At 38.6% G+C, this 15,640-nt stretch overlaps 1 protein-coding gene across 12 annotated transcripts in view; it reads left to right on the top strand.

Moving 5' to 3' along the window:
* The window catches only part of RBMS3 (RNA binding motif single stranded interacting protein 3), a 703,155-nt gene that overhangs the window by 349,366 nt on the left and 338,149 nt on the right, over positions 1-15,640 (top strand). For 8 of the 12 annotated variants that reach the window (XM_031503883.2, XM_031503886.2, XM_077787027.1 and 5 more), the window contains one exon: positions 5,583-5,752. In XM_031503883.2, the coding sequence (XP_031359743.1) occupies positions 5,583-5,752 (170 nt within the window). The remainder of the gene's footprint in view (positions 1-5,582; positions 5,753-15,640) is intronic. The other 4 variants (XM_077787022.1, XM_077787017.1, XM_077787030.1 and 1 more) reach the window with 1 other exon arrangement.

Here is a 15,640-nt window from a genome sequence, read left to right as displayed (position 1 = left end):
CTTAGTAGTGTCTTTCATCCATTAATCACAGAGCATTATATATGCCTTAAGAAGGTAAGGAAGAATCATTACAGATTAGTAAACTGAGATGTAAGGAACTTAAATGACTTGCTTGGAATAGCACAGTGTTTTTGAGGTACAGAGAGTATAACCCAGCAGCTATCACTCGCTGGGCTTCTTGTATCCGGCAAATCACTTTTGAAGGCCTTAGAAAGAATTCAGAGAAATCAAAATCCTCTTGAGGTGTGTTCTGGTTTTCTTGATTGAAAGAACTGTGATGGAATAGACTTTGAACCTTATTGTCTGTGCTCATCTTCTGAGTTTACTCACGTTTTCACATGCCATTCCTTTACAAATTGAAAATGCTGCCAAGAGGTGCTTCTACAGAAACAGTCTAGGAAGCTTTTGTACTGTGCAGAGGAGTTAGAAAACTCAGACTCTTTTACATCTGTTTATTTTCTCTCATATGTGTAGAGAAGAATCTAAAAGAAGCTCTATCTTCCAGGCCTTCATTGGCCAGATGGGAGATAGGCAATAGTCATGGCTGGATTCTGCAAGAGCACTGAATTCTCTACAGGCTTGAGAGGAAAATTATAACTCGAGTTCCCTTGACTGCAGCCTTTCTAAAATACATGGGGTGTCTGTGTTGCCTGCTTAGATGTTCATCTTTTATTCACTTTTCTCTTCTACCTGTCTATGGATGGGAAATACAACTTGCCTTCTGGTGCTGCTCCTCACTGAGGAAGCAAACCAAAGGTAGGAGAATTGCTATTACTTTGATCTGTTTCTTTTTCCCTGAATTTCCCTTACTGCTCTACTTTCTCTTCAACTGTGATTATTGTCTTTTGCTTAATAAGAGATTTTCTGTTCACTCAGTTCCAAAATCTCATCAACAGAGTAAAAGTTGGTGGCATCCTCTCATCTTCTCTATAATTGACTAGTAAGAACTCTCCAGCTCACAAAAATTATTCCATTGCACCGTAGAGAGAACAGTGTTTTCCTAATGTGAGCTGTAAAGTGGTATTTGCACAATTTATTTGTATTTACTTTGTCTTATTTTATTTTCTCAATTGGAAGAGAAGGGAATTGTGTTGTAATTGGGCACTTAGATGAATCTAGCAGCTGGAAAACTCTCCATTCAGAGTGAAATGGATAGTGTGTGTTCACAATTGCTTAAATAACACATGTTTTAATGTACGACTGTGTGTTGTACTCATTTTTTCATATAAAATATGGACTATGATAGGAAAAGTCAACATATCGGTGTTATAGGGAATCTTTCCAAGACTTCCCTTTCAAGTGGATAAAAGAGTACAAATCTGGGATAGCCAAAGGTGACTAAAAACAAATTGGCTAGTCCATTAGCATAACTGTCCAGCTGCATCCTAGGCTCTGAGGCCACTCCAAAACCACAAGCCCGACCGCCTCAGAAGCTTGCCAAGGAGCCAGCTGCTGCTAATAAAGCAGACTCTACAACTTGGCATCTGGGGCCTGTGATTCCCATCCAAAAGGAATTGTATGTGAAAAAATATTTTAAATTTGTCTTTTTAAGTAGTATTTTGCTTTGGAAAGAAAATACTTTAGTCTAAGCTTGCAACTAGTGAAAAACTACCTAAGAGTACTTGGTTGCCATGGAAAGATAAATACTGTTCTCGTGTAAGGAGGTTGGGTGTTGGAAGGAGGAGTGTTGTTCATTTAATATCCAAGAGGTTTCTGGTTCAGCATTTCTGGGTTATTTACTTAGGAAGACCAAGGTGTATCTCATTATTCATGCTTAGCTGTGTGCAGTTTCACAGTACACTTTGTTTCAAAGAATTGAAATGTAGGGTTTAAGAAGAAGGGTGCATTCCTGAGAATGGATCAGAATTAGCACATTAATTTTTTCACTTTTAAATAATGAAAAAGGAGAAATTTCATTCATTTTTCAAAGATGAAAACAAATCCTATTAGCCATCCATGCTAAATTAATAAGCTGCTTGGAATGATCTACAAACCAGTTCATTCCCCACACACTCTCCACTGAATAATGAAGCATGAGAATTGAAAAATGAGTTGTTTGCATTGGTTATGTGAAAAGTTAATGGCAAAACCAGCTCTGAATTCCAGTTCTTTTGAAGTGAAACATTTGATTTTTTATTTTTTATTTTTTATTTTTTTAATTTTTTTTTTTTTCCCTTAACAGTGTAGGTCCTGTACTTAGTTGTGGTGGCAAAACCTCTTTTCCAGGTTTCTACAGCTGGTGTTATGGTGTTTCGAACTAGTCTTGACAGTGGTGCATGCTCCTTCTGGCTCTTGAGGCAGAGAAGTTAAGTGCTTTTCCCCCAGCCATGGAGGGGCCAAAAGTCAAAACAAGGTACAGATTTCCTGCTACCATGTGTGCAGGTCGTTCCTCAGACAGTGCCCTACTTTGCATCATCCAGGATCCTGTACCAAGTGGTCCATACCTGGGATCATCATTAGGTTGCCAGTTATTTCTTTCACTCCAGCTATTGGAGATTACCAAACCAGATCCTTTGCTCCTTCAGAGGCAAAGCGCATACTTCTGCCATCAGTCATACACTCAGCAGCTCAGGAAACAAGAACGGGAAGCTTTCTTCTGACCTGAAGCTTTTAGCCTGGCAACCAGCCAGAAGATGTCATCAGCCTCAGTACAAGCAATTTTGTAATCTTTCTGCAGATGGTATTCTGGGGTATTGGATATGCATGGAAATTGCTGTGGGCTGCTGTAGCTGAGATTTATTAGTGAAGAGGGTTTGGAGTAGCAGTGTTTGCTGGGCTGAGATGATCAGCATCCCCTAAAGTGGAGTGTGGCTACCTCTCTGTCCACCTTTAAAGCATCTCTGAGGTTACTGCTGGGAACTCAGGCATGCTTGTGTGCCTGTTGTCTGAGCAGCTCTTACGTGAGGGACAGCCTCATTCTCTGTATACTGAGGATCTTTTTTTCTTTTTTTTTTTAATAGCTATGGCCTCAAAATTGGTGTAAATGTATTTTGTGTTCACTTCTACATCCCCTTTCAGCTGGTTGAGAGGGATAAAATGTCTTAAACTTAAATTAGAATTAGGCCCCCATGTGTGAGGATAAAGATCTTAGAATGAAAATTGCTCTTTGTATTTCAATGGTAAATTTCCACTTTTTTTTTTTCTTGCTTATTAGGTTGGTGTGAGAATAGGATATATACTCCCTATTCCCTGCTAAGACATATATAATAATAACAATTAATAATTAACGTACATAGCACTTCATTGGCTTATGGGAAGATCTTTCACTGCTTTATGTTACTTATGTGTGCTGAGTGTGTGTGGTAATCTGGGAGGTGCAGGGTAAGGCAGTAAGAATGTAATCCTGATCTCTGTCTTTTTATTTAACCTTAACAATGCTCAAAATGTGCAGGATTACCATGGGATATTTCCTGAGCTCTTGATATATTAAAGCCCAACATGTTATACACAGTCATACCTGCTTCTTCTATGGTCCTGCAGTACACAGAGATTAAATATGCTTTCAGACAGGATATGATAACATAAAGATGCTTACGTATTTAATATAGGTTAGTGTTGCCTGTAGTGTTATCCAGCTGGGCCGTGGCAACGGCATGGAGCTGATTTCCAAGATGTGTCCCCAGTGTTTGGGCTCAGCTGAGGTGGTTGCCTCTGCTGGTACTAAAAGCTGGTGCTTCAGCTCTCTATTTCTGGGAATGACATTGAAGCTTGAGTGGGTGGGGATTACCCAGTGATAAAATGTGTGTGCAGAGAAATATGATCCGTATGCATTAAGTGCTTTTGATTGTCAGCAAAAGTGTCTGTGCAGAGACTTGGGGAAGAGAGCTCATTGCCCTTTCTCTTTACTGGAGATGAGAGTGAATGTCATTACTTGATAGCATGGTGATCACACTAGAAACCAGTATTTTTTCTTTTAATGGCTCTTACTTGAGTCACATTACAACCAGGTGAGATTGCAGAGGAATTCTGATGTCTTGACACTTGGAGCTATGTTTCCTCTCTCCTGCTTTAAATGGAAGAAACTTGGGAGAAGGAAGGAGGAGGCCAGGAGGAAAGGCATTGCTGCAAGTGTGGCGTTTCATTTCAATGAAACATCTGATCATCACCTGTCATTGATGCTCCCCTTATAGTCTCCAACTTTTTTTTTTCATTCTAAATAAGGGACTAAACAAAGGGACTTGTTTGAAAGAGTGTAGAGCTACTAATTTAGAAATCCATCTACCAAGACTGTGATTTAGTGTATGCATAATTATAAGCACTAAAGTAGAGCCACTGACATTAAAGGGGCAGTTGATTAGCGTGATCAGAATTACTCACAGACTTAAATATTTTCTCTGTTCAAGGCCTAAAAGTAGAACAAGCATATTAGAAGTCACTAAAGTGTCATTGCTGCTGTAATGAAAATTGCAGATGTTTTGCTTTTATTAGTCCATTAGCATAGCATGGTTAACTTAGCATTGGTTCAATATTTACCTGCTGTTGTCACTATGCATAAAGCTAGCAGAGTGTGCTGATTACATTGTGGAAATGGGATTTTCACCCTCTCCGCAGGCAGTTACATTCTGGGAGCTCTGACTCCAGTTCCCCTGGCTGCCTCTCTGGAGCTTGGTCCTCAGGATCCTCCAGCTCCTGCAAGTTCTTCCCTAGATTCCAGCTTTTCTGCATAGGTCATAGTGGTGACAGGATGGTCTCCTCCCTCCAATTGCTCCTTTGTTCTTCTGGCAAGTACCCTGTGCTGTGAGTAAAAACTCCAGTGGTCAGAGAGCCAGAGATGGTTGCAGCAATTGAAATTCTCAGTTGTTGCCTCAGATCAGAGATGTTTAGGTAATTTTTCTAGCATGTGGGTGTCTTTCTTCACAGCATGTATTTACCAGTGAGTTAGGGGAGAATACTGTTTTTCCATGTGAGAATGCCTCCCTTCTTAAGCAATACTTCCTAGTTGCTGCGTGTGGTTTGTGGTTGTTCAGAAGTGGGTATGATTTTGAGAGCAGAAGGTCTTGGCCTAATCATCTTTTCCAAACCCTGCTTCTCTATTGCAAAAGACATCCTTAACAACAGAGTGTTTTTAGGCTGCTTTGGAAGTTTTTTCCTTTCTCAGACTAGCCAACTCTCTGCCACCTGACTGTGTGTGTACTGGGTGCTCCTCATGTTTAGAAAAGACTAACTCGGCTTCTGGCATCAGCTTCTGTACCTTTGGCTAGATATTCTTATTTGTGTTTTAGCATACTCTTAGAGCAGATTGTGTTTAATTTCCTTCTTTAATGCTAGTTACTCCTTGAGTATCTGTCATTGCAGAGCTTTGTTTTGTGATCTAGCTACTTGAATTCCAAATTAAAAAGTATAGTAGAATAATGCATTTCATAGCTATGGCTGAACTAAAAATGTTGGTTGGTCCTATTTTGCATTTGAAAGGCAATGCTGGCTGGGAGTGGTAGAAGTGCCATAGGAGTGGGCAGCGGGAAGTGGTCAGGGAGGGGAGGACAATATGGCATAGTTCTGGATTTACCCAGGTAACGCACACGCTTCTGCCACGCTGTTTTGCCTTTTCCGCTAAAAGCCTTTTTGTTTTACTCTGTTTCCAGCAGTCCTATGCACCAGCTCCCCACCCCATGGCTCCTCCCAGCCCCAGCACAAACAGCAGCAACAACAGCAGCAACAACAGCAGCGGAGAGCAGTTGAGTAAAACCAACCTGTACATTCGAGGCCTTCCACCCGGCACCACCGACCAGGACCTTATCAAGCTGTGCCAGCCGTAAGTGCCCGTCAAATACTCAGTGTCTTTCTGTAGGAAGATGTCAGAGCTGGCCTTCCTGCTTATGCTTGTGTGGCCCCTAAAAGGCATCAGAAGTCTCCTGCACTTGAAGGTTGAGTGGTTTTCCTTTAGTTGAACGGCAAATTAATGCCTGCTAAAAACCTTGAGGTAAATGAGTTTAGGGGAAGAGAGGTGAGGGCCTTCATGGTGACTTCTGTTTGCTCTAATCTGGTTGATTTCTTATGTTAAAAGGAGAATATTCATGGCAGGAAAACCTCCCTAATGACAGATTTTATAGTCATAATGATCTGTGAATCACAACCCATGCACAACACAACATGGGTGTTTCTCCCTCAATCATTTATCACATTTTATGATTGCTGTGTCACATTGCTGGGCTCAAAGATTGAGAAGTATGAAACCCACTGAAGGTGGCCTTGTAGCCATATAATTAACATTTAATTAACAGCAGTGCCATTGAAAAATGATCCTGCAGAAAGTGGCAGCTTCTACTTCCCTGTTTATCTTGAGAGTCATATTTGCAGACTGTTCTGTTGAATAAGGTTTTATTATGTTTTATTTCTGTTGGAACCAAAGAAGTGGGATAAAGGAGCTCTTCGGTCCTCATTCATCATCAAAAGAACTACTTCCTAAAACATGGCACTCTTCTACCCTTTTTCTCTTGACTACATGTAGTGGGCAATATAAAATGACAACCTGATTGGAATTCCAAATTCTTTATTATTGTTGACATGTGGAAGGGGAATAATCCAGTTTGAGATTCCAGTCAGAGATCACCATGGTGGAATTTAGCATAACAAATATTTTTTTGTGTCAAAATAAGCACAAGGAGAAATTTGAAAAATAAAAATCCACTTTTGTTATGATGCAGAACTGCAGTGCTTTGGCCATAGAGTAATCTATTTCAAAAGACAACATCATCTCTGTATTTTGTCATCAAAAATCAGCCTTTCAAATAGGTATCAATAAATGAAATCTGGTAAAGTAAGGAACAGTGTGGGGCTGATCTACAGACCTGAATCCAAATGACTGTTATTTTTAAGCTTGCAAGAGGAGTAGCAGTTAAGTGGGTTTTTACAATGTTATGACATTCTGCCTTTTCTGATTTTGATTTAAAATCCTGAAAGACTTCCCTGAGTACTCTTTATGTGGGCATGACTGGCCAGGATTGGAGTTAGCAGCCTTACTGAAGTGATACCTGGACTTGAGTGAGCTTGAAAGTCTTCCCTGTGACTTTCTGCTATTAAAGTTTCTGTGGGTAGAACAGACTCACAGTTCACAGGAGAATAGTATGCTGGTGATGTTTTGTATTTCATGCAAGCTGAAATGTGAGTGAAACCTCTCCAACATTTGTACAAACTACATACACTGACACTTTCCACACGTGACAGTCACAAATAATCCCAGTTCAAGACCAGATCCTCAGTAGGTATAAACTGACTGTAGTCTACTGATGTTCAAAAAGCTGTTTTGCAATACATCTTGCAGTCTGACCCTTCTCCAGTTCACATAAATCCTTTCAGCTGATCAGGGCTGAGCTAACTATTCCTAAATGAGCCTCACGGCTTTGGTGCTTAAGTGCTGCTGTCATGGTGTGAGCTGTGGTGTAAGCAGTGATACTTGAATCATGAAGTTCAGAGAGTGTGTCCCTCCCCCTTGTCTACGTATGGGAAGTGCAAATCAAGTACCTCAGAGCTTCATTTTAGCACTGTGGCAACATTTTTAATGTGCTCTGCTACACTTAATCTGATACAAGATTAGAGGGCTTTGTCTTGCTGTCATGAGGTTCCTGTGTGAACAGATGCTCTTTAAGAAAAGTGCTGACACTCATTTTGCTGATTTTTCTATCCTTTGGCTGAATGTCAGTAAGAGAAACCAGATAGTTCTTCTGACCCTTTTTTTTTCCAGAAAATTAAAAGAATTTTTCAAGGCAGAAGAGAAAGACAGTGTAGGGAAACTTAAACATGAAAAGACAAGAATTTGTACTGGCTGCTGTGGTGGTGCACTGCTTGCCAGGCTGCAGTATGATCTGAGAAGAAATGCTTAAATCTGACTTTTGCTCATACCCTTGACAGTGATTTTTTTAAGCAATCTCAGATACTCTTGCTCATGACAGCAATGTGCAGATTTTAAGTAATACTTGCAAGATATTTTCTTAACCTTTGCAGGTGGTTACACAGTAGAAGTAGATAAATGTCCAAAGCTCCTATCTCTTCATCTAAAAAGACCCTCAAACCCAACCCTTCTCCCCCAAAACCCCACTAAAACCAAACCCAACAGTCTGCTGCTATATGAACAAAAAGGATTTTTCTGCTCAGAAATGTTGCCCTAGGTAGAGCTCTCTTCTAGCTTACATGGCTGGGGCTTCACCAAGCACTAAAGTCTTCACGTGAACAGATATTTACAAATGAGCAGAAGGTGCTGGCTCCTAGGCTTCCAGTATAGCCTAATATTAACATCATTTGCTGCAAGATGTGAAAACCTTAATTCCAATCCATAAACCATATTATTATTTTGTAGTACAATATTTTTGGAGAGCTGTTTGAGGGAAGTACTCACCAAAGCTGGCTTATGTCCAGCATACTGGTTCCCATAGGCTAGCTGCCAGTGCCTAAAGTGAGCCCTTCTGAACCCATTTCCTCTGCTCTAGCATGGGACAAGGCTGCTAGCAGTACAACTATCATTTCTAATGTCTCACATTTGTCAGGCTGAGGAATAATGTCCTAAACCCACAATATTTCCCTGTCAGAAGTACAGGAAATGTTGTAAACACATTTATGTACATTATCATATCCCATCCCATTTTTAGGTTTAGTCCCATATGGAGGCCACCCTTCAAGTCACATGTAAAGTTTTTCACTTAATTTCATTTTGTGAAGTGGGTTAAGAAAACAAAACCCCTTTAATCAGAATGGTTTGATAAAGTACAGGGCTGTTTTGATGAATCCTGCCTGCTTTTCTGTCTTTCTGCTGTGTGTTTTTGTTGGTGTGCACTGCACACTAAACAGAAAATAGCAGACTGGAGTACCATTGATGCTTGAAGTGCAGAGTCCATTACACGTGATGTGAGACATTTCTGACAAATGTTCCGACACTATCAAACCTTTTATCAATTTGAGAGTAACCTTGTCACAGTAATCTGTCAAACTGTTCATATAACTAAAGGAAAACAAGTCATCATAGGCTGTACAGTAGCTGAGTAAATGAAAAAAAAATTGCTACTGGAAGATTTTTCTTTTTGTGTGGTTCTGCTCCTCAGTAGTTGTTTTAACATGTGTCCAGCAGAATTTCATCAAATTCGCTTTTGCAGCAGGGAGCTGTTAGGTTGCACTGTATCTTTTGGGACTCTATACAATAACTCTTTCAAAAGTTACATCAGAAAAGAGTAAAAGTGTTAAAGCAAGCATGACTCTGTTGGTCTTTTGTGTATGCATAATCTTCTGGATTTTCAGAAACACTGAGTAAAGGAACTGCCAAAAATGGACCTTGGCCTCTCTCAACCTTTTCTGAGGTTCTTAAGCAAAAGAGGCTTTATACTTAATCTGTGATTATATTGATCATCAGAACTTATTAGTCTAAAATTTAAATACTTGCATACTTCATAATGTTAATAGTAAGTATCACATAGTTATAATTTATTTCTCAGAGGTACACACTCTCTGCTGGTGTAGTGGTATACACCATTATATGTGTATCTATAATTGTGTGTCCAGTAAAAATATGCTTTCAATCAAAAGGGAAGATAATCAGCCTTAAAATGTAACATTATAGACATGAAAATTTGCATGGTGTGTAATTTTACAAGCAAAATATAAATTATTATCTTTGCAATATTCATAATCTGCCACTTTAATTTTCATGCATTGCATTATATTTCACCCAGAATAATTCTAAGATCTTCTTAAAAGCAGCCACAAATTAATTAGTGCCTTATTATTATACTACACTCATCCTGTTCTTCCTATCTGCATCCTGGTAATGATAGGTTGAAAGAAATCTCACGCACAGACTAAATATCTGAGCTTTATGATTTTAAAACATATTTAATTTGAAGAAGTCAGTTCACTTCTCAAGATTTTGTTATTTTTGTTTATTCTTGCATTTTTGTAATGAAGACGATTTAGGCCCAAATTTTTTTAAAAGATAAAATAAGCTTTGCAGAAGGGAAGGAAAATTTGGGAAAAGAGTTATTTTATATCTCTTCTTCCACCCTACCCCAAGTAATTTTGAAAATTTTTGCTTAAAACTCCAGCATTTGGCTAAAACTGAAGCCTTCTGCATTTCACAGTTAAGACTTTGAGATGTATTAAAAAAATAATCCCTGTCCATCTTGATTCAGTTCGCTTGAGTTCTTTGTGTTCCAGGCTAAAACTAAAGGCCCTATTTAATTAATTAAAAAAACAACAATAAAAATATCTAAACCTGAAGAGAGTAAGTCTGTATGCTGCTCAGGCTAACTCTTGAGGAAGATGGGACTGAATTCTCTGAGGTTTTCCAGGTATGGGAAATCCTTGCTGCATAATTATTTTCATGAGTATTTCTTTCTTTAAATAACTTCTAGATTAATACTGTTGAGTAGATTATTCAATGATTTGCAGTTGTTTTGGGTTAGTGTGGTTGGTTGTTTTAATAGTTGGTTTTTTTTTTTTTTTTTTTTAATTTCTGTTTTGTCTGAAGGTATCCTGATTGACTCCTTGACAATTCATTAAGTGTGAGATTTTAGCCTCTTGTTTAATTTTGGATGTCCTTGGTTTTGTGTTGTGGAATGTTTGAATAAATATTCAGGTTGTTGCTGTTTAGGTTCTACTAAAGTGTTAGTCCCAGGGCGAATATAACTGAGGTTATCAACTGAAAAGTCACACATTTATTTACTTAAATTCTAGACTATTTTTGAAATGAACTGTGTGCGTTCCTTTTGCCCTCACAGAAAAAGGCTGAGTTCATTGAGGTTGCAGAGGGGTTCAAGGTGCCTTTCAGGATAGGTTTTCTTGTTAATAGCTGCAACAAGTACAACATTTCCATTAGACCAAGCCTTATAGCAAGTTCATAATGGTAATTCCTGCCATGTGTTAGGGCAGCAAGAGTTAAAAAATCCTTACTATTTTTTTTCTTTTATTTTGTTTAAATAATAAGACTATATTATATTATTATTATATTATATGAAAACTGATGGAACGAAGGTTTGGGGAAAGTAAATTATCTTCCTTTCCTGTTTCTTACTGCATTAAAAGTTAAATAAAAATAATTGAAAATACTGTGAACTATAGCTAAAATAAAGGTTAACCAAAGTACAATTGCTATAGTGAGCTCAGGACCAAAAGGACCAAAACAATCTCTGCAGTAAATCTGTTCCACAATGAAGTCAGGCAAAATTTGTACCCACTGTAAACTGATGTTCTCATCCCGATCCTGGTGAAAAAAACCCCCAAACTATATGAGACTTACAGACTTACAGAGCATTAGGCTGTGTCTGCTTCTCAATTTTTAATCTTTGGAGTGGTAAAGGAATTTACTGCATTCTGTAACATTCTGTATGTTAAAGCAATGTGCACTCTGTCTTCCATATTAATTCAAACAGAACCACAACCTCCGTCTCTCCTGTAATTAATATCGGCTGACACCATTGCTCTGTGATATAGCAGAGACTGAGAGGGCATGAAGGTGAGAGCACTCATTCAGTGGGATTAGCTCATATAGGAACCATGTGGCATCACAGGGAATAGTTCCTGCTTAAAGTCTTGGTGGTTATTTTGGTTCAGTGTATTCTGGTAATATGAGAACTGGGAATGGCTGTGAAATCTGCTGAAGGAGATCAGTCTTCATGGGAGCTAAAGAAATGCACACACTTGAGGGGAAAAAAAGAAAAAACACCCTTTCCCCTCCCCTGGATTTTCTTTGTTATTCCAAGTAAAATCAGGAAAGCAAACTCCTAAGAAAGGTGTGCTGCTGGACCAAGCACCCTGCTGGACTAATGGGCATATAGAAAGCAAGGAAGGAACTGTATGAGTGTATTGTTCTCATTTGTTAATGTTTGTGTTTCCAGACCAGAGAAAAACACACTGATGCATTAGATTGGAGAAATGTGCATTCTTCTCAAGTTCTTTATATCATAGACTTTTCTTAAAGGTTTATTGGGAGAGGCAGGACAGGGAAAGAAGGGTAATTTTTTAAAGTCAAAATGCTTTTGATCAGGAGACAAATGGTGAATGCTAAGGATGCATAATGTAGGCATAAAAGCAGAGAAAACTGATGCTGTGGACATGATTTGTTAATTTTTGCATTGAAGATGTCTTTATAGTGATGATGCTTATCAGTGCTGAGAGAAACATTGTGGGGTTACTAGGTCTGAAGTGATGCAAGGCAGTGACTTTGTATTTCCTTTGAACAACATCTTTGTTTCCAAAATCAGTTTTGGAAGTTTGCAGTTTTACAAAGTCAGTTATATGAATATTATATTTTAAGTTTTGCAAAGTAATTTATATGAATATTATATTTTTGCAGTGTAAATATGGACACGGATGTGTACAGGTTTTTTTCTCCTTTACCTGATATAGTTGAAAAATTATTTGTATATTCATTCCCATTGAAATACTCCCCAAACATCTTCCATTGCTAGAAACAAACATTAAAGCTGCCTCAGTAGGCAATGTACCAACCCTCTTCTTACCTTGCCTCTTTCATCAGGGAAAGCAAAACTTTAGGTCATCAAATGCCCACAGCACTACAGAGAGCTCCATCTGGGATGTGAACGTTCCCATTGTCAGGAAGAAAGGCAGAAAAATAATCTGCGTAAAGTAATAAATGAGCACCTGCATTTTCTTCTGTTTTGAATGTGCCTGTCTTTTCACTGGAGTGTGACAGAGTGTCAGTGAGAGTTTCTCATCTCCTTTCAAGTTGGATGAACCTGATTTAATGGAAGATATGGGAGGAGGCAGCATTTTCAGACACTGCTGCAGAAAATATTTCTTCTGATGAATTTTAATTAAAGTCCTTGTGGAATAAAAAAGAAAGAAAAAAAAAAAAAAAACCACAACTGAAAAGGGAACTCAGAAGTTTTCTGTAGCAACATAAAGGGCATGACCATAACAGCCACCTGTTTTGCTTACTGTGCCCAAGGGGTGTTGAGATAGGAGGGCAGCACAGTTATTGAGCTTCTTCTAACATGTGCTGAGATATATGTTTCCAGTCTTTCCTTGTCCTCTTTCTTTCTCCACTTCTCCAGCCGATTTTTTGTGCAGCCAGTCAGCCATGGCATCACCATCCATTCATGAGGCTAATCATGTCTCCATTTGATTCTGAAACTGTCCAAAGGACAGACAGGCTCTCCACCATATAAGTCTATGGGACATGTCTATTTTTATAATGTGGATGTTCTCTGTGAAAGGGCTTTCATAACCATGGGTCTCTTGACAGTCTGAGTTTTTCAGCCCCTTAAGGTGTCTTGTAAAACTCTGATGCTTGGTTTATGTTTTCCAGTGAGGGGGCTGGCTGAAATACTGTTGTTTTGATAAAGGTTACTTCACTTCTGTCCTTTAAGTCATAGCGGTATTTTTTTTTTTTTTAAGTGGCATTGCAAGTTCTGGTTATCTTTATTTCTTCTGTTTTGAAGCTTTTCCATGTGTTTTAGATTTGTCTGCATTTTTGGTGTTTGCTCTCCTAAATTCCATGGTGTCAGGTTTAGTATGTCTTTCTGATGTCATATCCTTTGAGAGCTGATGGCAGCAGTGGGAGAGCAGAGCCAGTTGTTGTCTTGCATGTGTAGAGAGTGGAGACAGAAGTTCTGTGACTGGCATGTGGTTTATACTCCTTAGGAGCCACCAGCTTTTGAGGGGAGATGGAGACATGCTGTTCACACTCTGACATTTGTGTAGCAGAAATGTTTCTTTAACCTTTTCCTTGAAGGTATGACGCAGATAATGTTCTGCTCTGTTTAAGAACTATATTGTCCTAAAGCTTTGCTGAAAGAAAACAATACCAGCTATGCTTAACAACCCCCCTCCCCAAACCAAGAATAACCTGAGCACTGCTTCCAGCTAATGGCAAAAGCCTTAGTGCATGCCTGCAAATTCTATGCAAAGGGAAGTGGCAGGCCAACTTTGGTGGCAAAGCTATTGAATATTATCAGCACGAAAACAAAAATGTCATTGTGTTCAGCTGCTAGACTTTCTCATACCATTCCAAACAAGCATCGACAAGAGCTCTGTGCTATGTAGCATGCAATGTCCTTCATTCCAAGTATTTGGTAACTTCCCAGAATTATTTGTGTGACAAGTGTTGCTACTAGATTTGTGTTAAAAACTGCAAAGACTTTTATTTTTTTAAAAGATGTTCACTGGAGAAGGAATTTCTTAGAATTGTTGCAACTATGTCAGAGGTTTTTCTATTTGCCTCGTTATAAACAGAGACAGGAACAGTGTAATGTTTTCAGGCTAATTTGTAAAAGATGTTGAACTGACAGAGATCTAAAAAGGTTTTCTCTGTCTTGGGAATGTATTTTCTGTGTCCCCATCAGGAGCTCTAGGGAATGTGGAGACCTCTAGATTCTGGTTCTCTTGGAAGGTATTTAGTCACAGCTCTGGGGGCAAGCCTGAGTAAAACAATGAAGGCAATAGCATTGTGGAATTATAGGACCTAGTCTGAAATAAGATTTCTGACAACAGACACGGAAGCTTCATGGAAGCACAGCAGTCTGTTCAAATAGCAGCTACTGCAAGATCACAGGCATGTTATTGTTTCAGTGTTATACAGGTAATAAGTGAAGCATTTATGGCTATTACTGCCTGGTGATCACATTAAAAAAAAAACAACCAGACATGCTTTCCTTACTTCTGCTTCCCAGTTCAGCATTTCCATATTCTCCTGGGGTTATAATCCAATTATGAAACTTCAATTATTTTCTGTAATTCATTGATTCAAGAACATTAACTTTTTAGCTTTTTTACAGTAGGGAACTAATAATTAAAAGGGATAAAATTATTCACAAAGTCATAGAATTTAAGATCCAGAAGAGACCAAGGGACAGTCTACAATAATTTTCTGGTTGATTAAGATCTTTAAATTTCCCTTCTTTGTTTCTGGACTAAGCATAAAAATTTATTTTGATGTAAAGATTATGTTCCAGAAAAGCAGCCACCGTGGAAATGAAGATATGAAAACAACAGCAAACCTACCACTGTTGCCAAGAGTTTGTTCCTGTTAACTATGTTTCCTGGTCAGAATTTCTAACCCACTTTCAAATCAAGTGTCTGGTCTTAATTTTTCACTGTTTGTTCTTGGTGTAATGAGATTAAGTCTCTCTGAATTCTCTTGCTCCATTCTTCTCCCAGATGCACTTCTGCAGTCACTGCTCAGATTTCTTTTCTTTAAGAATCCAAATAGGTGGAGCAGTCTAAGTATCTGATTGTAAGACAGTTTTCTCCAGCCTTTGGATAATTTCATCAAGGACTGCATGCATCATTTAAATGTTTTAAAAACTAATTATTTAATGTTTATGGACATTTGTTATTATATTTAGTTTATATATCTTTGTATGTGTCCTTAAATGGATGAAATGTATTACTGGAACATCTGTGTTCCTAAGCAAGAGAAATTATACTCAAAAGCTGCTGTAGTGTCTTCGTAGGAGTGTCAGGAGGTGCCACATGCACTCTGTGACATCACAGAACACGGGTACTGGCATTATTTCAGAAGCAGAAGCTCATCTCCAAACTGCTAAGGTTTTGATTACCTTTAAGTCATGTGTCTGTCCATCATCAGCTGTGAGCAACAAAACCCCAGAGAATGAGAAAACTGCAGCACCCTTGAAGCTTTACTTTAAAAAGTAAGGAATTTGGATCTAAACCATACCTAACAATTTCTCTACTCACC

The sequence above is a fragment of the Lonchura striata genome, chromosome 1 (genome assembly GCF_046129695.1).
Source record: "Lonchura striata isolate bLonStr1 chromosome 1, bLonStr1.mat, whole genome shotgun sequence".
NCBI classification, from domain to species: domain Eukaryota; kingdom Metazoa; phylum Chordata; class Aves; order Passeriformes; family Estrildidae; genus Lonchura; species Lonchura striata.
This window is presented reverse-complemented; position numbering and strand designations above follow the sequence as displayed.